General features: G+C 37.6%; 1 protein-coding gene across 5 annotated transcripts in view; it reads left to right on the forward strand.

The window, feature by feature from the left end:
• The window catches only part of LOC103717773 (protein RAE1-like), a 20,478-nt gene extending 5,043 nt beyond the window's left edge, over nucleotides 1–15,435 (forward strand). The window contains exons 1-13 of one of the 5 annotated variants that reach the window (XM_008806280.5): nucleotides 2,451–2,553; nucleotides 2,710–2,840; nucleotides 2,929–3,011; nucleotides 3,136–3,222; nucleotides 3,352–3,417; nucleotides 3,526–3,719; nucleotides 4,822–4,963; nucleotides 7,428–7,508; nucleotides 8,907–9,035; nucleotides 11,098–11,175; nucleotides 12,450–12,521; nucleotides 14,671–14,751; nucleotides 15,009–15,435. In XM_008806280.5, coding sequence (XP_008804502.1) covers nucleotides 2,949–3,011; nucleotides 3,136–3,222; nucleotides 3,352–3,417; nucleotides 3,526–3,719; nucleotides 4,822–4,963; nucleotides 7,428–7,508; nucleotides 8,907–9,035; nucleotides 11,098–11,175; nucleotides 12,450–12,521; nucleotides 14,671–14,751; nucleotides 15,009–15,059 — 1,044 coding nt within the window. In that variant the 5' untranslated portion in view covers nucleotides 2,451–2,553; nucleotides 2,710–2,840; nucleotides 2,929–2,948 and the 3' untranslated portion in view covers nucleotides 15,060–15,435. Of the gene's footprint in view, nucleotides 1–2,414; nucleotides 2,572–2,709; nucleotides 2,841–2,928; nucleotides 3,012–3,135; nucleotides 3,223–3,351; nucleotides 3,418–3,525; nucleotides 3,720–4,821; nucleotides 4,964–7,427; nucleotides 7,509–8,906; nucleotides 9,036–11,097; nucleotides 11,176–12,449; nucleotides 12,522–14,670; nucleotides 14,752–15,008 lie in introns of those variants that run through there. The other 4 variants (XM_088711548.1, XM_008806278.6, XM_008806281.5 and 1 more) reach the window with 4 other exon arrangements.
• The last annotated feature ends 9,986 nt before the right edge of the window (nucleotides 15,436–25,421 follow it).

The raw sequence follows: 25,421 nt of genomic DNA on the forward strand, positions 1-25,421 counted from the left end.
TAGCTGCTGTATTTGATCCTAGAGTTAAATTAAATGGCGTGCTAATTTTACTTGATGCATACGCTGAAAATATGAATCAAGATGCTGAATCTGCTAAAGATGAGGTAAGACAACTTCTTTATGATATTTATGCTATATATGATGAAAAAATTCGTGGATCTAGAACACAAATACAAACCTCTATTCCTCCTTCTAGTAGTTCTCGTTCGTCATCTATTTTTTCATTCATTGCACAGAGAAGACACACACATGCTTCAAGTTCCTCTTCATCTTCTTCATCTTTAAGTAGTGAACTAGAATTTTATTTACGAAATGATCTTCAGTCTGCATATGATGAAAATCAAATAGAGAATCTAGATGTATTATCTTGGTGGAAGAGTGTTAGAAATCAATATCCTGTTATGTCTGCAATTGCACGCGATATTTTAGCTGTGTCGATGTCCACGGTAGCATCGGAATCCGCTTTTAGTGCAGGTCGGCGTGTTCTTGACGAAAAGAGAAGTAGGATGACGGGCGAAACGGTGGAGATGCTTCTCTGCTTCAAGGATTGGCTGGATGCTGAGGCAAGACTTCAAGATAAAGGTGGACATAATACAACATCCTCTGATGATGATGATACAAACACTACTGAAGACTGAAGACTGAAGACTGAAGACTGAAGAGTGAATACTGATTCACTGAATCACTGATGATTAGTAAGATTTCTTAATTTTTTATAATTGTACATTTTTATTGTATTCTGGAGGTCAGACCAAGGTCCAAACCTCGGCCCTTTCTTAGTTTCTTATTGTATTCTAGAATCTAGAGGTCAGACCAAGGTCCAAACCTCCCTTCATGTACCATTTTGATTTAAATTAATAAACTGGTAGGGGTCTATGCCAAACCCCCACCATTAAGGTGGCTTTATATTCATAAATCAAGATTTCTTAGTGTTCAATATTTATTAATTTATTAAAAAAATTTTATCGGGCCGAGCCGGGCCCAGGTCCGGACCGTGCCAGGCTCGCGTGCCAGCCCGGCCCAGGCCCTTATGGGCCGTGCCGTGCTGGCCCGCGGGCCGTGCCGTGCTTGGCCCGCGGGCCTAGACCGGGCCGTGCCGGCCCAGGCCCGAAGCGGGCCGTGCCTGGCACGGCCCGCTGGCCAGGAACCTCTAGCCCAGCACGGCCCTATCAAAGGGGCCGTGCCAGGCACGGCCCGGCACTGTAGCTGGCGGGCCGTGCCAGGCACGGCCCGCTTCGTGCCGTGCCGTGCCGGGCCGTGGGCGGCCCGGCCCAGTGCCCATCTCTACTTTTGAACGAAATCACTGGGTTTGCTGTTTCACCAAGCAGTTCACTGTTATTTTCTTAAGAGTAAAGCACAGCTGTTATTTTTAATGAATCACAGCTAGGATTGCGTTAAGTGATCTCCCCCTTCTTATTCTCTTAATATAAATTAATTAAAAAGATAACTAAGCACTTATTGGGGGTGGGAATGGTTTCATTGGAATAACTAGAGAGTTCGATAAGCTTTTCCTTCTCACCAATATAAATTCTGAGTGAAGATGGAGATTGCAGATCATTTTTCAGGATTTAAGATGCTAAGGGATGCCTGTGGGTAATATGTTGGCAGATTGTCCAACACCTGTTTCAGCTCTTCTGGATGGAAATCAAAGTTAGTTCGCCTATCTTAGGCGATGATAACTTGATCATTATTGCAAGCATATATTCAGGTGGATCCATAGAGGTCCTCAATTTTTTATCTCAAATAATTATCGGCATCTTCTAGCTATTTGCTTCTGTGTATTTAGTTTCGACATACAAATTCGCAACCCATTATCTACGTCTTCTAGCCATTCTCTTATGTGCATTGCAAATTTGCCCATGCAAATCCTTAATTATTTTTCTTTGCTTTCTTTATTTTTAAAAAATTCTAAGATTTTTTTTTTCACCTTACGACCCATTCTAGGCGGGATTCGAACTCAGATCGGTAACCCTAGTTTCCTTAATCATTACCAATTATTGACATGTTATCTGGCATATATAGATCATAGCATACACCATGTTTAAAAAGCATTTGATGGACCAATATTCCTATCAACGGAATCATATATGCAGTAATTGATGAGCTTTGAGTGGTTAAGATCCCATTAGTTGATCAAATTTTGCTTATCCCGTGTATGGGACGAAATTCCGCAGCGTGCTACGACGCTGAGGTGTTTTCGTTTCTTCCCCCTCTCATTTATTTGGCGTTACCCTATTCCCTAGCTTCACCGTCTCGTGTTTCGCGTCATCCAGCTGATCCGCGCCCAAGTCAGATCCCACGACGTCGGATGACGTGGCACCTCAAGGCCTTCTCGGATCGCAGCGTGGATCGACCATGTGGTGGAACCCACCGACACCTGATCCACCGTTCATCTCCGCCGCCTCAACGGTCACGCCTTCTCAGCCCTCCGATGAGCATACATCCGGCGTGTTTTCTGATTCCCTCCCAAACCCGCTCGCCTCTATTCTTACTTCTCTGAGTTCTCTCCGAGGGCTTTCGTCGGTGAACGCGATTCCAGAGGAAGAACACGCGGTAGATGGCTCTTTTCTTGTTAGGTTTTCTCAATTTTTTCGCTCCTTTTTAGGGTTTTGCACCGAATCGTTACGGTTTATGCATGACTCGTTCGGGCTAAATTGGTTAATCTTTGATCGCTTTGCTTTTGTTCATGATTTGTTTTGATTCTACAAGCAATGCGGTTTTATCTGGTAAAAGAACCAAGAATTGGTTGGAGTATGCTGTGTCTTTCTGTGATTTTATGAATTGCAGTGAAGTTTTGAGCAAGGAAATTGTCGACTCTTGCAGGGTTCGGCGAATAATTTGTAATTTTCTTGTGGTTCTTGCAAATATACTAGTTCTTGTATGATGTTGAGTTTTGTAATATGATCTATTGTTTGCTTAATTGTTTAGGATCTGGTTAGGAAAAAGAGATGGCGAATCTTTCTGGGTTAAATACAGGTGCGGCGAACCCAAACCCTAACAAATCATTCGAGGTATAAGGCTCTGTATTATATCTGTTTATTATATTGTTCCTCTTTGTTTGATATTCGTCGAACATGCAACCAGAGTCGACTGATTGTTATTTTTCTTTAATTATTTTTGTAACTTCCACTCCAGGTGCTTCCGGCTCCTAGTGACTCTGTTTCCAGCCTTAGTTTCAGTCCCAAGGCTAATCACCTGGTGGCCACTTCTTGGGATAATCAGGTACCTGTTCTATCCCTATATGAATATAATCTGCAGGAGCTCGGTGATCATTTTGTTGATAGAGTTTCGTGTATATCACCAAGACTGTTGCTTAAGTTCATTATTTTCTGTTTTCCTGGTGAACTACAGGTTAGGTGTTGGGAAATTCTGCCAGGTAGTGGTCAACCAAAGGCATCGATATCGCATGACCTTCCGGTATGGTGGCTGTCACCATGTGGCTATTAAAACTTGTTGCAGAATCCATGGCATTGTTCTCTGTTGATTGTTTGACCATGTACTAAATTAGTGGGTCTTCTACATTAGGTCCTGTGCTCGACATGGAAGGATGATGGGACAACTGTGTTTTCAGGAGGCTGTGATAAGCTGGTCAAGATGTGGCCTTTGATGTCTGGTGGCCAACCAACCCAAGTTGCTGCGCATGATGCACCCATTAAAGAAATGGCTTGGATTCAACAGATGAATCTTCTTGTCACAGGGAGCTGGGACAAGACACTGAGGTATGTGAAACTTGACTCATCTTATCAGCTTTTTACTAACTAATTTTATAGTTTTTATTGTATTTCTTGTAGTTAGAAAAGATCTTTTGATATGCTAGTTGATCAGTAACTGAGTTTTATTTATCAGCAAAATCAATTTAGAATTTCTTTTATGTATATTTTTATTATTTCTGATGTCTAATTTGCACTGTTCTTGTTTCAATGTTTTGAAATAGTTTTCTGACTTATTTCAAATATTTAAGATTCCTTGATTTATGAGGACTATTAGCGTGGTGTCACGACGTGTTTCTTAGTATTATGGCTTTCTTAATTAGTGTAAGCAGAGAATTAAGTCAGTGGATATGAAAGTCTTCCATGTTGTGGTACCTTCAGGGCCCTGACATTTAAGTAGTTTAATATCTGCAATATTAGTTGTATACATACCCCCCCCCCCCCCCCCCCCCAAAAAAAAAAAAAAAAAAAAACACACACACACACACACACATATGTGTACATGTATATACACATATAGATATGTGCATATACATCTGCATATACATGCACATACACTTATATATACATATATGTACATATCCATACTTGCATACTTGCATACGTGCACGCACATGCGTGCGCATATACATCTGCATATAATTGTATATAATATTCCTTTTGTATAATATGTATTATAATTGTGACACACATATACATATGTATAATATGTGGTATATATTTATATTGTGTATTTGTGTGTGTAACAGATATGTGTTATATATGCTAATTGTTATTCCTTATATTCCTTTTGTGCCTTGCATCCTCTGTGAATGCCCTAAAGCACTTTTGTTTTACTTATTGGAGCAAGAGTTCAAATTGGAGCCTTATTATGGAATAGTCATTTTACGTATGAATTACTGTGTGATCTCTAAGCATCTTCATAGAGAAGTTGCACTCTTAGATCTGAGATCATCATTTTTTTATTTACTTCTTTTCTTCTTTGGTAGGTATAATACATATGTTTGTACGTATATGCTTCTTTTTCTTATGAATACATCATTCTCTTTTATATATGTGCCAGATGTCTGCTTAATTTTCTATTTATCTCATCCTCATGCAATTTTTTCAGGTACTGGGATACGAGACAAGCACAACCAGTTCATACACAGCAGCTTCCTGAGCGCTGCTATGCTCTAACAGTGCTGTATCCTCTGATGGTTGTTGGCACTGCAGATCGACATCTAATAATATATAACTTACAAAATCCTCAGGTAATTCAGATAATACCCTTGACTAAAGTTTAGATGAGTAAACTTGAAGGATGGATTTTATAATTAAGTTATTCATGCTGCAGTTGTGGTAAAATATAAGATTTCAATTCATTTTTTATCAGTTAATGGTTGCAATTGATATGATAGTAATTATTATCCATGAAGAAATGTTGTGTGTAAAACTGAAAAATATATAGGCTTCTAAACTCTTTGGAGTACTTACCATTATAAAAATTGTTTGCTTGTCCTTATAAATCTTGATCCGTCGATATTATACATGCGAATGAGGCACTACCTTGATTTGTTTCATAGGGCCCATGTTATCCATCCTTAACCATGTCAACCTTTTATTGCTCCATTCTGTCAAACTTATTTTTATACTTCTAAACATAGTCTCTCTTTCTTTGCCCCCAGCATTTGAGTTCTTGCTATAGTATATGGAGAAGGGGAATTAAGGTTGAAATAGCAAAATCTCTTGTTATAGTAGGATGAATGTTATGCTCTGATTTTCAAAGCTGAGACAATTTAAAGAAGAGTTGCTGAGGTGCAGGATGAATAGGGGCATGTGAAGGATTCAAGATGCCTTATTAGTTGTCACTAAACATTTATACTTATCATCTTAGGTTAGTGCACTGTTGATCGGTTCTCTGATGATCTTAGGTTAGGAGATATATCTTTTTTTTATATGAAGAAAAATTAGTGAGAAATAAGAAGTCATGCCTTTACGTATTTGCAGTAGAGATATATCAAGGTAAGGCACATCTTATTCACAGACTTTTTAGGATTGCTTATGCGCTCTACGAGATTCACTACATCTACTACTTGTACATGTGATGAACTGAAGATGCATCCATTTTATATATCGTCATATGCATCTCAAAAGTTTCCAGTATCTGGCTTCATTGAAGCAGTTGTTCGAATCGGACACTTGAGGAAATTTTCCCAAGTTGAAATCAATTGTCTTTATGGGTTGCATCCATATCTATAAACACATGCATGAGATTCTTGTAAAATACCTGGTCCTCTTGGCCATGATTTGGCTTTTCTTAAAGTGATGGATTCTTTATTTGACATTTGTCTTACACTTGTGTGTGCTAACTATGAGCTACAGACAATTTTGTGAGAAGCATACTGTTGATCCCGATCAAAATTCTAGTCTATATACACATCCATACACAAAAATTAGACCCTTCTGGGATTTTCAGAATGATGGTTGAGTGTGAGAAACACACATATATCCATGTGAAGTCTCATTTTGATGGCTTAATCAATACCTTTCTTGCTTTTTGACATTTCCACTATAGTTTGTATTACACCTTGATGATTTTTATTTCCATCATTATGAAAGTATAGCACATGAAATAGTTTACCATAAATATGCCATCTATTAAAATATATAATTTTACAACTTTTCAAGCAAAAACTTGAGTATCTCGTCTGAATATGCATTGGCGGGGGAGAAGTGAAAATATTAGAGATATACATTGTATTAATAGAAATAAATGCTTAGTAGTGGCAATCCTCTATGTTTCGTGCCATGCCTAAATATGACTACTACCATGGAATGCCGTACCGGCCCGTACCGGCCGGTACGGGCCGGTACGTACCGGTCCGGCCGTGGACCGGTACCGGAACGGATAAAAAATCGGTATTTTCCGGTTTTTTATCCGAACCGGCCGGTACGGGTGCGTACCGGCCGGTTCGGGCCCGTACCGGCCGGTTCGGAGCCCGTACCGGCCGGTTCCGGCCTCGTACCGGTGCGAACCGGCCGGTTTGCACCGGTACGATTTTTTTTTTTTTTTTAAAACCACAGCGCCGCGCGCTGTGGTTTTTGAAACCACCGCGTACCGGCCGGTACGGGACCGGTACCAACCGGTACGTACCGAACCGGACCGGTACCGTACCGGTCCGGCCGGCCACCGGTACGCCGACCGGTACCGGTACGGCGGACCTTGACTACTACACATCCTAAGCATTTACTTTCTTTTTAGCTCTGTATCCCTGGTCCCCCATCTGAATTGCTTCTAGATTAGGTAATTAAATGCAAAGGATAGAGGAAAAGAATGGGTTGGATTGGTTTACTAGCAATGTTTGTGATGCTGTGAAATAAATCACCTATCTTATAAATGGTTTAGAAAATACTATGGCATCTATTTAATATGCGTACACTGTTGGGGTGGAGCTCATAATGGGGGTTTACAAGTCTATTTTTGCAAGTAAGTTCTTAAAAGGCAAACTTTGATTCTTATGGTTAAATAACAAAGAAGTTGACAATTAAAGGAATACTTTAACTTGTTAATTAATGGAAAAGAAGAAGCAAAGGATATGCTTGTCATTTATCGACCTTGTAAAAGTATCATTATGTTTTCTCATCTCTCTCTTTCTCTCTCTCTCTCTCTCTCTCTCATTTTGCTTGTTTATGTAGATTATAAAGAATCTAATACTTGCCACTTGTAATTAACAGACAGAGTTCAAGAGAATCACATCACCATTGAAGTACCAGACGAGATGCCTTGCTGCATTTCCTGACCAACAAGGGTTTTTGGTAATGCTTTGTCCTTTATAGATTTATATATGCTTGCATTTGACTTCCTGCTCATTTTGCTCTTAAGATGTTATTGTGCTGATTATCTTGTGGAATATGTAGATACATGTCATGCTCGCATGCATATATCATATATCACTTTTGTTAGACGTTTTCTACATTCTGGTTCTATTATTATTCTTGCATTACCCCTCTGATCTCGGTTGAAATCATAAAGGCATGACTTAGTAGCTTATGTTCAAGAGCTGTATCAAGTATCCTATATGGCCATCGCATTTTCTTGTTGCCTGGAGCATCCAGATCTTGCTCCGTTATTGCTTGATGCTATGTAGAATCTTAGAGATCATGTATTTGCCCTCTCTTATAGTTTCTAGGTGTATACTGTGATCTGCAGACAAATTGGCTCAATCTTTACCGCGTGTGTATTATAAAGAAGGTAAAGGTATGCATTATGCATGTAAGCCAATGGAAATCCTCTGTCACTGTTGTTTCTTTCCCATTCTTCATTCTCCTCTCTTCTCTTATGTACACTGTAGGTTTTTCTCACATTTCCTTGTTTTAAGAAATGACCAGTGTTCGCAAGTGCAAAAGCTGGATCTAGAAAAATATCATATATGTAAATTGTAAATAAGAATAACCATTGTCAAATGGAGAGGCTTTTTGCCTAGTAAATCTTTTGTCAGATACTCTAGACTAAAAGGTTAGCACCATGCCCCATCAAGCACTTTCACAGAGGTTCAGAACTAAACAAATAACCCACTCGAGGCAGATGGAACAAACAGAAGTGTTCAAGTTTTTACTCATTTCACATTGTAGAACAGCAGCCACGTTTCCTTAATCCAATGCAAAATCTACCTATGAGCCTGCTCTGTGATGTGTAAGCTTGAGAACCTGGTACTGAGGCCTGTTAAGTGCCCGTCTTTTCTTTGTAGGTCACAGGATTTCTTCTCCCCTTCTGTTTGCTTTCTAATTTTCTCTAATATATTAGTACAATGTATTGTGTTAACTCTATGAATCTTCTTCTTATGGGTATTGCATGCAGTAGGTTTTCTAGTATTTTCTTATTATATGAATTTTGTGAATATCTTATGCTCCAGTCTTTGCTTATATAATGTCTTTATCCGTGCTAATAGACAAATTTGAGTTTAACCTTTTACTTTTTTGCTTATAAAATATCTGATGCTTTTGCTATATGTTGGTTCATTTGGTTCTCTGTTGCTGTTCACAAACCATCTAGCATTCTCCCAGACACCTGCTTTTAGTCTAACAATTGCTGAATTAAATCTTGAATTTCGATTTTGTTAATCAATATGAAACATAATGCTCAAATGGTTTTCTCGTGAGTACAGTTCATTCACTTCATAAGGATATTAATGAACTTTATTTCTCTCCTCCAAGGTGGGATCCATAGAGGGAAGGGTTGGTGTACACCATCTGGATGATGCACAGCAGAGCAAAAACTTCACATTCAAATGCCACAGAGAAGGCAACGAGATTTATTCTGTGAATTCATTGAATTTTCATCCTGTACGATTCTACATTTGCTTTTCAATCACAGTGGTGTTTCTTTGCAATTTAATTTTACCTCATTTTACTTTTGCAAATGGACTGAATGGTTTGACTTTATCTTGGGCAAGAATGATTTTATTTTATCAAAACAAAGTATAATTTGTTGTGATTAGTTATTGTTACTTTTTCTTTGATTGGGATCATTATTACTATTGTTAAGAAAGTACTTATCAAGACAAATATTTTGAATTACTAGCAATCGGACGCGTGCAGTGCATATTTGAGGGAAGGAGAAAGAGGGGGGGGGGGGGGGGGGTGGCGGCACGCGAGAGAGAGCAAGCGATAGAGTCTAATCAATTTAGGAATCAAATCAAAGAGCCCAATCTGTTTTGGAGTCGAATTAGAGAAAGAGAGTCCAATCAGTTTTGGAGTTTTATGAAAGGGGTCCAGTTTGATGGGGAATGGGGGAGATTGAGCATGTGGTAGTTAACACAGGCGAGAAAAGTAGTAGGGTTATAGATGCATTTTTTAAATAGGAGGGGTATTCTCAGTATAAAAAATGATAGAAAGAATCAAGAGGGAATATTTCCTGATTTCAAAACTACTTTGAGCATAATATGTAATTCCACCTGTTTGTTGGCACTCTACCATAACTAGATGCATATGAAATTTAGTTCCTAGGATAACTGAATTTATGACAAAATTTGCTTTCCTCTGATATTTTTGAATCCAATGTTGCAACGCTTCCAAATCTTGTCGAACCTAGAAATATCTTAGCTTAATCTAGAGAATGCTCCATAGTAAGCATAGATATGTCTCATATACACTTAAATTTGACCCTGTAGGTTTGTCCCGAAACTTTGTTGCTTGCTCAATTTTAGATCAAGTTCTGCTGAAACTGAATTGTTTCATTTTAGTTTCAGAATTTTGTGCAAATTGGAGAGCAAAGAAACATACAAAAGAATTTATGCATTGTCATTAGATTACTGTGATAAGAGGACAATTCATGAACTCTTGCATAGATGCTGTAACTGTAATCATTGGAGAAAAGAAAGCAATTGCATTGCTATGCATGAGGATAAAGAGGAAGGGGGGATGGAGGAAAATGGAGACAGGGGACTAGGTCTATTGTTTTCTTCAAATATGTAGGTACTTTTCCCAATTTTTAGGAATTCATATAATATAGCTAAATCAACTTGTCGCAAATGTATATATAATGTCAACCATCACTTATAGTTTAGGTCATATAATGTACCTGGCCTGAAAATTTAGGATGCTGGCATGAAAATTGAGGATGGTGGCCAATCGTATCTTACTGAGTTCAACAAGATAGGCTATGGCTCATGACAACTATTTGCATCCCTAAACTTATCAAATAGTGCAATCTCATCTGGAGATAACAATATCCACTTCCAATTTTTTGTCTTCTTAATATGAATCTACTTTTTTATATCAGAAGAGCAAGTGCATTCTCCCCCCATTCTTGATAGAAATATCTAAGGGGTGATTGTGTTACAAATGATGTAAAATCTATCAGTTTGCTTGCATGTTATATACCCTCCAAAGCTTATGTAGTGTATGTATGACAAATGTCATTGAGTGTCTTCCTGGACAACATACAGTAGCACGAGCAGAGAATCATGGAAGTATTATTCTATTGTTAGAAACCCTACTGTATGTATCTCTATGTCACAGTGGTTTTAATACTAGTAGGCCACTTTCTCATTTAGGTAGGCTACCCAAATTGAGGGTTTACATTATTTATTCTGGAATACTATTCTTAACACCAGTATGGGTCAATATGGAACTGTTTAGATAATTTCAATATATGCACGTTGCATAGATTGTTGTTTTCTGAGTGCTTGATGAGAAGGTGAGAAACATTGAGATGTTTTTGTAGGTATTTTATAAATTGTAAATTATTCTGAATGATGCAGTTCTTCATTTGGATATTATGATGTGTGATGTTACTGACCTGTCCTAGTATTCCGTCAAATTCTTCAGTATATCTATTTTGTAAATTGAAATAGTGATGTTTTTGCTTATACTTGGGATCTCAGTTAGATATGCCTTGTGACAGGTACATCATACATTTGCCACTGCAGGATCTGATGGTGCTTTCAATTTTTGGGACAAGGACAGTAAACAAAGACTGAAGGTCTTTTCAAGACAACAAAAAGATAATACTTACATGCTTTTCAAGACAGTATATCATGCTTTTTTTTTCTTTTTAAAATATGTCCCCCTATCTGCAGATATACCAGATTCTTAAGTGAACCAAATTGGCCGGTTCGGGTTGGTTCAGGCCCGAGCTGGTTCGGGGCCTGAACCGAGCTGAAGGGGCATCTCATCCCTGTTCTGTCCTGGTGTAGATTCGTAGACTTGGAACTGGGCAATTCAGGATGAGACAGCAAACCCTTATTAGGAGGATACTGAACACTTTCTTTGCCTTTTAGTGTTATCCTATATTTCAATTATGTCTGAACTTGTACAATCCTATGAAGTTGTTTTACCCCCCAAACATACTGGATCCACGAATTTAATTCTTGTACTTGATTATCATGATTGCCAACTTAATGATTGTGAAGGAAATTGAAACACTTTTTTCTTTTGTTCAACAGAGGATGGATTGAATTATTTATACAGAATCAAAGAAAGTATCTATAATTACTATAATTATGTCAGCTATCGAGCAATCTGTTGCACATTTGTTATTCATCTGAAAGCTCTGTCTTGCAATGCAGTGTTACTGGCATTCAATATGCACCCATTTTGCAATGTCGTTACAAGAATTCTGTTTCAGAATCAAAAGGAAGAATAGATTGATTATATCAGTCATTAAGCATTTTGTTGTTTGGTTATCTGTTGTCTTGCAATGCAATCAGTAAAATATAACTTAAAACCATTTTTGTAGCTGGCTTTTTTTTTTAATGCTTTGATTATTTGTTTCATAAGTAGATCAAAATTCTTGGTTAGTTTTCACAAATATCAGTATATATTGGGATGACGACCTGTTAGGTGATTCTAGGTGTATATGTTAGTGAGCACACTGATTTAAATTCTCTGGAGGCAAAGCATATCTACTTTGTTTCTGATGGGGAAGGAGGTTTCCCTGAATGCTGGTGAAGTATAAAGTTTGCTAATTCTAATGTTAAAGAGAAGCTAATGCCCTGGCACATCCACTTTTATCATTGTTTATAATTTCTCTCAGATTTTGATTTTATATAATATTCCCTAAAAAGACATTAGCATAAGATGCATATTTGATATTTCCCTTTCTTCAGTAGCAATGTTGCAAGAAATATATATGCTATGCTAGTTCAATTTATGACTACTAGTTACAATAATGAACTGTGAACCCTTTTGATCGTCGTCCTATCATAGGTATCTGCTCACGTCATTTTAATTTCTCCAACCTTTTCCAATTGACAGGCAATGGCTAGGTGCCCTTATCCTATCCCATGCAGCACTTTCAACTATGATGGATCAATTTTTGCTTATGCGGTGAGTCATATTTCTTCATGTTATAAATCATTACTAAAAAGATTCGCTTTCGGTTTTCAAATGATTACACTTAATCTTCTGGTTTTGAAATGGCTGCATTTGGATCCTTGCACTAATCTTCTATTTTGCCCTTATGTGTAACCATGTTTTGTTCTCATTTCAACTAACCTGCACGAGATGCTTAACCCTTATATGATGATTTTGCTCATACCATAGCTCATAATAATCCTTTAACCCAAGAAAATGCATCTAATTCGGACGTGCGTGTGAAGGTTTCATTCAATTACATTTTTTCTGATTATTTGAAGAACTTGATCCATAAAGATCTAATGTGTTAATAAATTATTCATATGAATAGCTAGAAGACTGTTAGCCATTATCAAGGTTGTGTTATTTGGGCTTTATCTATACCTAATAGTCTCAGAACCACGGTCTGCTGTGCCGGTACCGGGCATGGTACCAGTTGCCCAGCGGCACGAGTCGGTATAGGCCCATGACATGCCGTGCCGAGCCTGTACTGACACAGGAGACCGTGAGAGAGAAAAAGAGAGAGAGAGAAGGGGGAGAGAGGGAGGGAGAGAGGAGGCCAGCGGAGAGTGGCGGAGGTCGGAGGAGGGTCGTCGGAGGCCGGCGCTGGTGCAAGTGGCGGAGGCCGCTGCCAAGTCTCTGTTTCGTTTGAAACAGGGGTCTGGCTGCTAAAAAATTTCGCGATTTTTAAGTAAAGTGATTTGCCGACTTCACTTAAATATCATAATTTTTTTTCCTGTTTCGAACGAAAGAGGGGCCCGGCCGCGGCCTCCGCCACCTGCACCAACACTGGCCTCCGCCACCCTCCGCCGGCCTCCCTCACTCTCCCTCTCCCTACCTCCTCCGCTCGCTCTCTCTTTTCTTTTCTTTCCTTCTCTTTCTCCCCTTCGGCGATGGCATCTTGGTTTCTTTGTAGGAGCCGTCCCGGTTCGCCGCCGGTACGGCTCGGGATGCTCCGAACTAGGTGGTTCAGGACGGTTCCGCCGACCTTGCTCGAAACATCTTAGTAAGTGGAAGTGAGAGTTTTAAACAGTGAGAAATGTACTTCCAAAAAGCAGGAGACTGCTGATGTTGCAATAAAGTGGTCACTGACATTAGTACACTATATCAGGATCTTTTGGGTACGATTTTGATGGTATAATGTTGAAATGTTGAGGGATGCGCATTGACACAGTTTGGATTAGTATTGCTGCAACACTACAACAAACTCACATATTGGTATTCGCCAATTGACACAATTCTTGTGCCAACACCAGTAAAATGGTGGTACTCTAAATTAGTTACAAGACAAATCTTGGTTGAGTGCAATGATATTCTAGGAAGAAGTGATATATCTTTAGCAAGACTTGCTTTACTTCATATTTAAATAAAGCTCAATAATATGATTTTGAACTTCTTTAGTTCGTGAAATTAAAATTTTCGCTCTTATGTTAAATGATCATCATGAGCAATACTTTTTATTAGTTCTATCCAAGTTTAGCTGCCAGCAAAAAAAAATTCCCATGGTTACCAAACTTTGCTTGAGAAACATGTAATAAACTTATTTGATTTGGTTTTCTCCCAAAAGTGGGTCATGCATCAAAAATATTATATAAAGCATGAAGACACTAATGTAGGTAACCAAATTTTGTACATAAGACAAAGAGCTAAATATTTGAAAAAGCACTTTGGCACCGACAGTTTTCTATCCATTTCGGAATCTTGTGAGAAACTTGCTGCTGCCCCCTGCTGCTAAGCAATTCCTGTTCTGAACTTATTTTTGAGGAATCTCCTTCCTTGCATCAAAAACTAGGCATCTGCACCTGCTCCTGGTCAGGTAATTAAATAGTATTTAAAGATATGGCAAAGTCCGCAGAACTGTTTATTTATTACTGGTTGTTTAGCTAAGGAGAAACAGAAAAGGAAATCTATTCACTTGTTACTAGTAGTCTTGTGAATTTTTTTTGTAAACCAGACATACCGAGATGTCATTATTTAAAACTTTTAATTTTATCACGATTGACAATTGGTATATGTTAGTAACTATATATAAGTTCTGGAGTATTTAGAACTTTCTGTCTTCCATGATATTTTAAAGTTTGTATGCTTCATTCACAGATTTACAAAATGTATGATGAAACAGGTTTGCTATGACTGGAGCAAGGGTGCTGAAAATCATAATCCGGCTACAGCAAAGACGTATATCTATCTTCATAGCCCACTGGTCAGTTTAGCTTTAAGATCATTGCTATGATGTAATCATCGAGTAGCTTGTGTGATACTTCTCTTTTTCCTTTGTGTTCATTGCTTTCTTCACTTCGTCCACTCTTATCAACAGTCTTGTTTAAAGTTTCTCGGCCCACTACGGTGAAATGCTACACTTCTTGTAGCAGCGGCTATTCTTATGGCACCTTTTGCTTGGTCTTTTACTGTTCTTATATGCTGCTAATATGTTCCTAATTTTTTTTTTCTTGGAAACAGGAAAGTGAAGTTAAAGGGAAGCCTCGCATAGGAACAGGTGGTCGAAAGTGAACCTCTGGGCAATCTTAAATGAAATGGATACAGAATCGTTGCATTGTTGCTTCATCTGTGCAGGCTCTTGTTTTTCATTTTTGGCCATCGTGCATGCCTGTAATTCTGGTCTCTTGATGCTGAACATCATCTTGTAAATTTAATCAGCATTACATATATAGGTAGGTGGTTTTGCAACCACACTTGGTGGGCTGATGCTCTTGCCTTTCTTCTGGTTCCTAAATTTTTGATGTGTTCAGTGAAACACTTGAGGTTTTAGTTAGCCAAAAAAAAAGTACCCAGTTTCTTCCAGAACCTGATATATATGAGATACTGCTGCATGTTGATTCTGTATCACAATTTATTATTATCCTAGCAGTATTGTCAGCTTCAAGCATCTTGTTTCTCTGCAAGCATCAGAACACCATAAAAATTCTTGTAATTAATTCAATTTCAGTTCAAATTTCTTTTCACCTGTGAGATATGTGACTGCTGCTGGGAGCAACTGCCTTCTCATTATCCCCGGAAGCACTGCTCGGCAGCCAATTAGTTATGGAACTTTGTTCTATCAACCCAACCCCAACAGCTGTATAGCTACGAATCCTGCAGCTGAACTAGATTGGAAAATTACCACTTTCGACCCAGACCAATGCATTGGTGGTTCAACGTATGGCTGCTGCTTAATAGAGATGGGACCTGAGCTGGAACCTCTCTTTGGAGGAAATGGTGATGAGGGTGAGTAGGAGGCCTGGATATATCTCTCATCTAAATCCTGTGAACTGGCAACTGCAAGATGATCAGCAAAAACAGGGGAAAAAAAGAAAAAGAAGGCACGAGCTCCTTTTTTTCATTTATTTTCCCTTAGCAGGAAAGGATTTGGTGCTCTGCTGTAATCAAACTCAAAAACAGTAATGAAAACGCAACAAAATATATATTTGATTTGAACTTGGTCAACTAGCAATCACAAATTCAAGAGCATCAGACATGGTAGGTGTAATTTTGTATTGTGCTTAACCAAATATATTATACAATGCTACTGAATCTCCATAACCTCTTTTACCATTGTAAAACGTTGAATTATTTACAGTGTTTCCGTTGAATGATTCTTTGAATCGTTCTGTGCTAATCAAACAAATGAATAATTACCATTATTCAAGAATTTTATGATTTATTCCGGAAAAGACACATGGATTGCAAATCAGTCAATTCTAACTCGTGCTATTCGTGGTGATGGTATTAATGATTCATTACCATGGCATCTTCCTTGCTTGTTTCTACAAAATTACATATAAGAACAAAGATCTGAGCTTTCTATATTTCTTATAATTCGTCCTTGCTATTCTCCGAACTCTTTCCAAACTTTCATGAACGCTCTGTGTTTTTTTTTTAAACAAATTCCATTTTCTTTTTGGTAAATTTCCAAATTCCAAATCTTTGCCGAGCAGTTCCCCAATGCCAGGCTCGTGACCGTTCTCTTTCGAGCCTGTTCATTTACATTCCCCAATATGTTTCCCACCCTTTCTCAGAAAAAACTTTTTATGTATACTATTATTAATAATAATGAAATAAAAAAGGACTATTATTTGATATTCTTTGTACTCATTTTGTTAAAATAAATTATTTCGTTTTCAATTTAAATGTCCACAGGTCTTAGATCTAAGCTAATAAAGGGCATCTGTAGTGTTTTAAATTTAGATTATATTATTCTGTTTTTTTTTTAGTTCTAAAATTATTTTGTATTTGGGAACAAATTGATATGGGTTCAAAAAATAATATTAAGATACGCTCAGTTCTAGTGACAGCACAGCAGTTTCCACCTTATAATGCCGTCACTTATTCCTTGTACCCTCCTAATGGCTGTCATTTGAAACTATTTAGTGAGGACAAGCACTGGGGTGCACGGACCGTGGTCCTCGGCTATTCTTACAGGTCGGCAAGGTATCGATGTGTGTATCAAAAGCTTCATACCATATCGTATATGGTATAAAAAATGTATCAAATAGTGGTATATCAAACTAATTTTCACACAGAATACATCGATACACTAACAAAATGGCATTGATGAAAAAACTGGCATCGATACGGAGCTTAGCACCGAAATAATAAATCTTGAGTCAAATCATTAGCTTTTTTTTTTTTTTTGTGTGCGCGTCAACAAACACATGTATTCATGAATGGTACGAATCATAGAACGTTGAAGCACATAATCCAAGAATTTAAAATATTAATGACATAATAATTTAAATTAAATATCCACCGATGGCAGCTGGATAACATAATGGCCATTTTGCATCCATTATAATTCATTGCAGTGTTATAAAAATTGCAGCAGTCATTAATATCATTGCTTAAAGATAATTTACTTTTATATTAACACTTTTAGCAAAATATAGATCGTTATCTTATCTTTGGGAGAAAGGAGGGACGCCCTCTCACATCAATTAATGGCAGAATCATAAAAAGCCAAGCAGACATAACCCCAAATAGACTCAATAACAGCTCCCAAACTAGAAGTCAAGTCTTTTTCATGTTTATTGTTTTTTCCTCTTTTTTTTTTTTCTTTTTTTTTTTCCGGAAAGAAGCCCCCGGAGCCAAGCCGTATAACACCATGTTTCATGTAAGGGATGAAGATGGATCTAAAGTAAGGATGATAATTTATGATCTAACATGTCATTTTGATCCGTAAATAATCCATTTTAAGTAGATTTGGATCGTAAATGGGTCAACCCGTTTATATCTGCTTATTAAATAAGTTGATTTCCGATTTAAATCTTTGATCCATTTAATAATTAAATTGAATTATGACCCGATCTATTTAATTTATTTAAAACATATTTAACTTGTTTCTGACCTGTTTAACCCAACCCTTTTAACCTATTTAAATCCATTTAAACCGTTAAAGATTCATCTAACCCATTTCATCTGTTTAATAAATGGATTATGTGGATTGGATCGGATTATCTATTTAATAAGTAGATCGGATTCAGATATGAAAATTTGACCTAATCCGCATCCGATCCGACTCATTTTCGACCCGACCCGATTGCCATTTAATTCACAGTTCCAGAGTACAAGAATCATCTTGAACAGAAGCAAAGTCCATTTCATGGGCAGTAAGTAGGCTGAAAGCCATTCAAGGAGGGGCAGTGGGTCTAGACCTAAAATCAAGAAGGATTTACATCCTATGGGCCTGAAATCCATTCAAGGAGGGGCGGGGCGGAGACGGAAGTGGCAAAGGGAAAGAGGGGTGGTGGTGCAGCTTGGCTGCGAGGAGATGAAAGGTGGTGGGGCTCGGGCGGCAGCAAAGGCAGAGGAAGCGGCGGGCGGGTGGCGGCGGAGCTTGGCAACTGGGAGACGAAGGTGGCACGGCGGATGCGGAGCGGCGCTGCGGGCGCGGCGAGCGGCGGCGGCGAAGCGGATGAAGAAGATGACAAGTATTTTTTTTTTTCTCCTTTTCTTTCTTTTTTTTTCAACTCGGATCCAGTTGGATTCAGGTTATCAGGCGCGACCTGCTTCGATAACCCACTACAGGTTCGTCACGTGCAAGTCACGGGCTTTTTTTTAAAAATCAAACCCAAAGGATTCGGGTTAACGGGCACAACCCAACCCGATAAACCGTTACGTATCCGTTACTGTGCATCTTCTTCGTGGGTTGTTGCAGGTGGTTATGCCGACTTCCGCGACGACCGGCGCGTGGGGTGCGGCGGTGGTTGAAGACGATGGGGCGCTCAGGGAGGAATGGTGGTGCTCCTCTTTCCGGATCCGACCGATGGATGGCACAATGGTGGGAGGGTTTCCCCTTCCTTTCCTCGAGAGCCACCGCAAGGACCCGAGGAACACGGGATGTGTCGCGAAGAGGTGCGTGGCCTTTCCTTCTCTCTCGCATCTGGTCGTCGACCGTCTCAGGGAGGGGGAAAAGTCTTCTTTCCCCCTCTTTTTTTTTTCTCGTGCACCGCTGGAAGGAACTGCCGGAAGGAACAAACAGGGGATGGGGGTTTTGGGAACAATATCGGGGACAGGCTTCGAAGGTTCTTCCATATTTAGATATAGAGATAGATTCTGATAGAGATCTAGATCTTTCTATAGATAGATGGACCCATTGAGAAATTCTATTGATCCGGTTTCAAGATCGATGTTCATGGAACGAGTGAACCGAGGCCAAACTAAAAGGCCCTGTGACATGGAGAAAAAGAGTAAACGGAAAGAAAACGAGAAGGAGGAACGGAAAGACGAGAGGAACGGCGAACCGGCGGAGCATAATCCGCAACAGGTGCAGGCTGTCTGGGAGAGAAAAGAGGGATAGGAAGGAAGACAAGGATAGAGGAGGGAAGGGGAAGAGAGGGAACAAATAGGTTGGGAGGGGCTCTGTTTGGAGGCTTCGGCGTGGAAGAACAGGAAAAGCAACCATAAAGAAGATGCCCTCCTTTTCTTTGCATGAAGTCTGAGCCCATGGGAAAGCCAAGGCCCACGGGAACAGAGAGGCAAGGAGGACGGATGCTTTGTTATTGGGGTGGCTTCTTGCATGGATGTGAACAAAGATCTTGAAGCTTTAGCGACGCACACAAAGTTCTTGGCTCTGATACCAATACTGATGCAGGAGAAAAAAAGGAAGAAAGAGAGAAAAATGAGAGAAGAGGAAGAAGAGAGGGAGAGAACTAGGCTTCGCACCTAGCCCTAGCTCAAGGCTTCACACCAAGGCTAAAAGAAGAGAATCACAAATCTTTATTCATAGCATAACCCTAAACGATGTACGGTTCAACATATTTATAGACCCAAAAAAATGCAAAACACCTCCTAAAAGAAACTAGTCTCACAAAAGATCCTTAAAATAACAAAATACCAAAATAAGCCCTACAGGCTGTCAAATAACAATATAACCTAATAAGCCCAAATAACATAAAATTACTCAAAAAAAAAATAATCAAACCAGCTGGACTATCCGTTTACGGAGATCGTAGATCCGAGTGATGGATGGCCTGGCACTGGCGTTCGCATCACGTTCCACCCTTTACAAGTGGCTATCCTATGGGCTTGTAGGAAGAAAAACTCTCATACTTGTAACAACCAGAACTACTTAGAAAAACAAAATGTTCAAGATGGGACTCAAACAATACAATGAATGGTCCACGCTTTGCGCTCAAAAACAATTGCCTCCCTTTCAAAGAAACTAGTGTCATTTTATTGTACTCTAATATTACTAATTGCATATTATACATAATAGTTATACAAATTACCAGACATAATTATTGTCATTTCAAAACGTACCTATGTTCTAATTCTATAGAAGATGTTTTATGGTGATACAACATTTGCACGTACTCGTAAAGACTAATTTTACAAACTATAAGTTTTTTCTAACTTGAAGAATAATAGATTGTGGTTGTATTTTCGAATTCTTTTTTGTATATCCACATGGTTAGAGCCCAACAGTAAGGGTTTTTTAACCACCCATACAATAATCCTTTGTGCTTTTAACTCCTTCCGCTTGAAATGCCTCGCTTTTTTTTTTTTTCTTTTTTTGCTAATGCGGATGGATTATACCTGACGGATACGGATACACCCAATAAAATCAAAAAATAGGATACCTCGGAGTGCCAAAGGCAGCTTTTCATCTACAGTCCACAAAGTGCCTCCGGAATGACTAGCTACATACGCAGCCACCCAATCCGCCGCACCATTGGCTTCACGGTAAATATGCTTGGCCTGAAAGGCCCCTCCATCCCTCACCATAGCCCAAATGTCCCGGAGCAAGGGATGGTCGCTACCGTCACCCCTAGGTCCCCCATGGATCCAACTGATAACGGTAGCAGAATCATCCTCCAGGATGATAGACCTGGCCTGTAACACACACCGGGCGTGACAAAGGCCCGCCCAGGCAAAATGCCTCTCTTCTCTTCTTCCTTTTCCTCTCCGTTCCTAGTGGCTGGCAGACATCACACCGGCAGTAACGGTGCACCACCGCCCCATCTGTGCCGAAGCGCTCTCTTCTCCTCGAAGTCCAAAGCTCAACATTGCTTAATATCTTGATCTCTAACTTCGTTGGGATCTCCGATAGCCATAGCCACAGCCACCCGTCGAGGTAGGGGGTGGCACCAGCGACGGTCCTGGGTGGAGACCATCTCTCTGTTCACACGATTCCATGTCATCCGCCTGGCTAAGTTCTGTGCAGATGGGTGTCAATCAGCGGGACATTCAAAGAAGCTATGCACCTTCACTGAATGTTAATGAAAGCAAGCCCTTTCATCCTAATCTCATCGCCTTATTTCGAGTTCTAACTCGTCACGTTATGGATTATCCCTTTTTTATGGAACATAAGGTATGTGTCTGGCGCTGGAAAGCCTTAGAGAGCAGCTTTGTCTTAAGCATAGAGCTGGGAAGGGCCATCTTAGGAAGCCCGAGAAAGTCCTTCACATTCCTATTTTAAGGGTTTAGTTGAGTCTCTCCCCGAGTGTTTTCCGCCTTCTGGTCAACTGGCATTGGTTCAACTAACTGGTTGGCTGCTATTGATATCTGAGCCCGAGCCTTTGCTTCCCATGGTGCCTTTGCCCCCGGATTTCTTTTTGCATGGTCAACGAGTTATGGTCCACCTCCCTCGTCTCCCGGGTCCTCAACCGAATTTGCTCAGGCAAGAAGGGACTTTTCACTCTTTTGAGGCGATGTATCCAACCGTGGACTTGCATGAAGGTGAGTCCGGACACCACCGCGCGATAGGGATCCAATGATGAATCCTTTTATGATGTGGAGGTCAATTTTGTTATGATATAATTTTATGCTACCCAGTGATGGCCACATGACACCACTCGATTATCAAAAATGAACGGTAGCACAGACTTAAAACAATTTAGAAATTTGAAGGACTAATTTGAAGCTTTTTAAAGCCGATGAGATACCTTTGAGATTGGCCAAACTTGAGGGGTTGCCTATAATTTTTCCAAAATCAAAAGTTCGAAATGTTAAAAATTATAAATTATTTCCAACTATAAATTTTGATTTTCTTCTAAATTAAGTGGTATGCTATTTGTTTCAATATTTTCTAGCAATTTTAAACACTTCTAATTCTAGCAATCAAATTTTTAAAAAATAGAGATTTTTTAAGTTCAAAATTACACTTTAAAATAAATAGAAAGTATTCTTCACTAAAATATCATTTTGACATTTCAGTATTTTCTTGACTATGATTTTGTTCCAAAAATTCATGCAGCTCTAATTTGAAAGTGTGATTCCGAATCTCTTTTTTTGATCAAAAAATGCTTGGCAACTTTTTGAAAACTTTTACAATTTAATAATTTTTAAGAGTTTGCTCAAGTTTTATCATAAATCTTTATATTTTATTATCCCAAAAGAGAAGGTTTTGCTTCAAACAAAAATTCATGCAACTTGAATTTGAAAATGTATGATCCCGAATCCCTTTGTTTGTTCAAAAAATGCTCAGCAACTTTTAAAAAACTTTTTATATTTTAATTTTTCAGAGTTTGCACTAGCGTTCTCGAAGATCTTCATGTTTTTCTATCTTGTTTTCTAACAAGGGAAGGTTTTGCTTCAAATAAGCAACTATTGGCTTTACTAATGTGTTTCGAAAAAAATCTGAAGTTGTTTTTTTTTCTTAAGTTTGTTCTTGCATCTTTCTATTATTTGTAAATGAATTTATTTTAAGACGCAACTTTTGTTTGGAAAATGATTATTTTCAAATTTCAAAAGTTTAGTTTTAGAAAATAATTCAAAATCTTATTTTTGCAAAACTTTATTTTAGTATTTTGCAAAAGTTGATTTGAAATTATTATTTTTTTCAGAAAAGGATATGGAGTCAATCATGTTGATTACTGGGCGAAGTGTCGTGCTGGTCCTTGTTTAACCTTTATTTTGATCTGTCTAATCATGATCGTCTTGTATTTGAACATATGACCATGCTCTTAATCTTGATCCTAGATCTGCTTCTATAATGATCTAATTTAATTTATTCCATACTCAAAACACTATGTCTCTTCTCCATTGGAGATTAATCCCATCATGCGAGTTCAAATATCAATTATAATTTCAATATTGTTCTTGCCTTTATATATTCTACAAATCTAGTAAAATATATGATTCTCATTATTTTAGGAAGTAAAAGAATTTGCTTGGAACTAGTATTTTCAAAAAATAATGTTTTCTCACAATCATGATTTTTATTCTTTTGAAATGTGTCGCATGATTTGTTCTAAAAATCAAGCTTTGAAATTTTCGTAGTTCCAAAATTTTCTTTTCGAAAAAAGTTTGATAAATTATTTTTGCAAAAATCACTTTAAGTTTACTCTATTTTTCATACCATTGACTTGGTTTTAAAATGACATGCTTGTTTTGCAAAATTATTATTTTTTCAACACTTAAAATTTGAAATATTGAGAATTTTAAATTATTTTAACCACTATGCCTTTGATTTTCTTCTAAACTAAGTGGTTCACAATTTGTTTCAAAGGTGTTTATTGCAATTCTAAATACTTCTAATTTAGGGGATCAAGAAGTTTTTAAAAATAGAGATTTTAAAATTAGAAAATTTTCCTTCAAAGAAAATTAAAAGTATTGCTCACCAAAAGATCACTTTAAAGTTGCAGTATTCTTTTGTCATGATTTAATTTAAAAAAAATATGCAACTTGAATTTGAAATTGTGCAAATTGAATTCCTCTTTAGCTTCAAAAAAAGCATGGCAACTTTTTAAAACTTTTTCCTATTGAAAATTTTTAGAGTTTGCTAGGGTGTTTTCTAAAATTTTGATATTTTGCAATTTTGTTTTCTTGGAAGCGGAGATTTTGCTTCAGACAAGCATCTCCCGGCTTTTCAAATAAGTTTTTTTAAAAAAATTTAAAGTTCTTTTTTGACAAGCTTGGCCTTGCTTCTTTCTATTATTTGTAAACTAATTTATTTTAAGAGATACCTCTTGTTTGGAAATAATTACTTTTGAATTTCAAAACTTTAGTTTCTGAAAATGATTCAAAATCCTATTTCTCTGTATCTTTTTTTCAATGTTGTTCGAAAGTTGTTTTGAAAATTACTATATTTTCGAAAAGGATTTTAAATCAATATGGTTGATTACTTGGCAAGTTGTCGTGCCGGCGCCAACATGCGATACTTGCAGAAATATCAGTGTTTCTCGTAAATAATGTGTTCTCATAATCACAATTTTTGGTATTTTTGCACTATATGTTTCATTATTTGTTCTATTGGGTATTTATGAGTACCAAGTTACGAGGAAACCATCTTTTTGACAAATAAGTCTTTTCTAGTTCAAAAGTTTCTTTTCAATAGAAGTTTGATAAATTGTTTTGCAAAAGTCACTTAATGTTACTGCATTTTCCATACTAATAATTTCATTTAAAAATGTCATACCTATTTTCCAAAATAAATATTTTTGCAGCCGTTGAAAATCAAAAGTTTGAAATGTTAGAAATTATATTTACTGCAATGATTTTGATTTTGTTTTAAATTAAGTGATTCACTATTTGTTTCAAAGATGGTTCTAGCAAGTTTAAATACTCCAAATTTTAGCATCAAATAGTTTTTTAAATCAGATATAATGAAATTCAGAATTTTTCCTTCAAATAGATTGATATCATTATTCACCATGAATCACCTTGAAATTACAGTATCTTGTTCAATCATGATTATTTTTCAAAAAATTATGCAACTTGAATTTGAAATTGTGTGATTCCAAATCACTCTTTTGGTTTGAAAAATGCATGGCAACATTTTAAGAACGTTTTCTATTATCTAAAATATATTATTTATTGTTCTTTCATGCAACCTTATTTTATGATTTGTTTGAATCTTAAGAATCTGAATTATAACTGTAATGTCGAATCATTATCCTGGTTCTTTTCTTATTTCCAACAAGATTTTGATATCAGACACAATTAATGATCCCTAATCTGGCTTCATATTCTGCAAGATACTGGTAGTTGGGTAGCTTTTACGTCCTTACATATTGTAGATTTTATTTTTCTCAAAAGAGTTGTTTGGTTTGCAATGAATTTTCCAAAAAGTATCCATAAATCATGCAATTTTTATTTTTTTCTCTAAATTAAATTTTGATTTTTTACAATGGATAGTGAGCCTTAGATTGTCCTTGGTTAAAATTATTATCGTAAATTGTATATCTTTATATTTTTGTTTTGAGGAATTCTAATTAGTCAGACATATGTCACTTGATCCATCGTATCTGGGTGACTTCTACTGTTTATCTAGATAACAACTAGATTATTCTGCCCTCAATTCGCCGTATATCGATGCACTCTCATCAGAATTGTTATTATGAATAATTGGGTTTTGGAACGATTCATAGGATGCATTTTATTTGCGGATAGGAGTCTATTGCATTTTGGAGCACTTTATGCTCCCTATAAATTGAG

Source organism: Phoenix dactylifera, chromosome 15 (assembly GCF_051530095.1).
Source record: "Phoenix dactylifera cultivar Ajwa chromosome 15, Ajwa_hap1_PhDact_Kaust_v1.1, whole genome shotgun sequence".
Taxonomy (NCBI): Eukaryota; Viridiplantae; Streptophyta; class Magnoliopsida; order Arecales; family Arecaceae; genus Phoenix; species Phoenix dactylifera.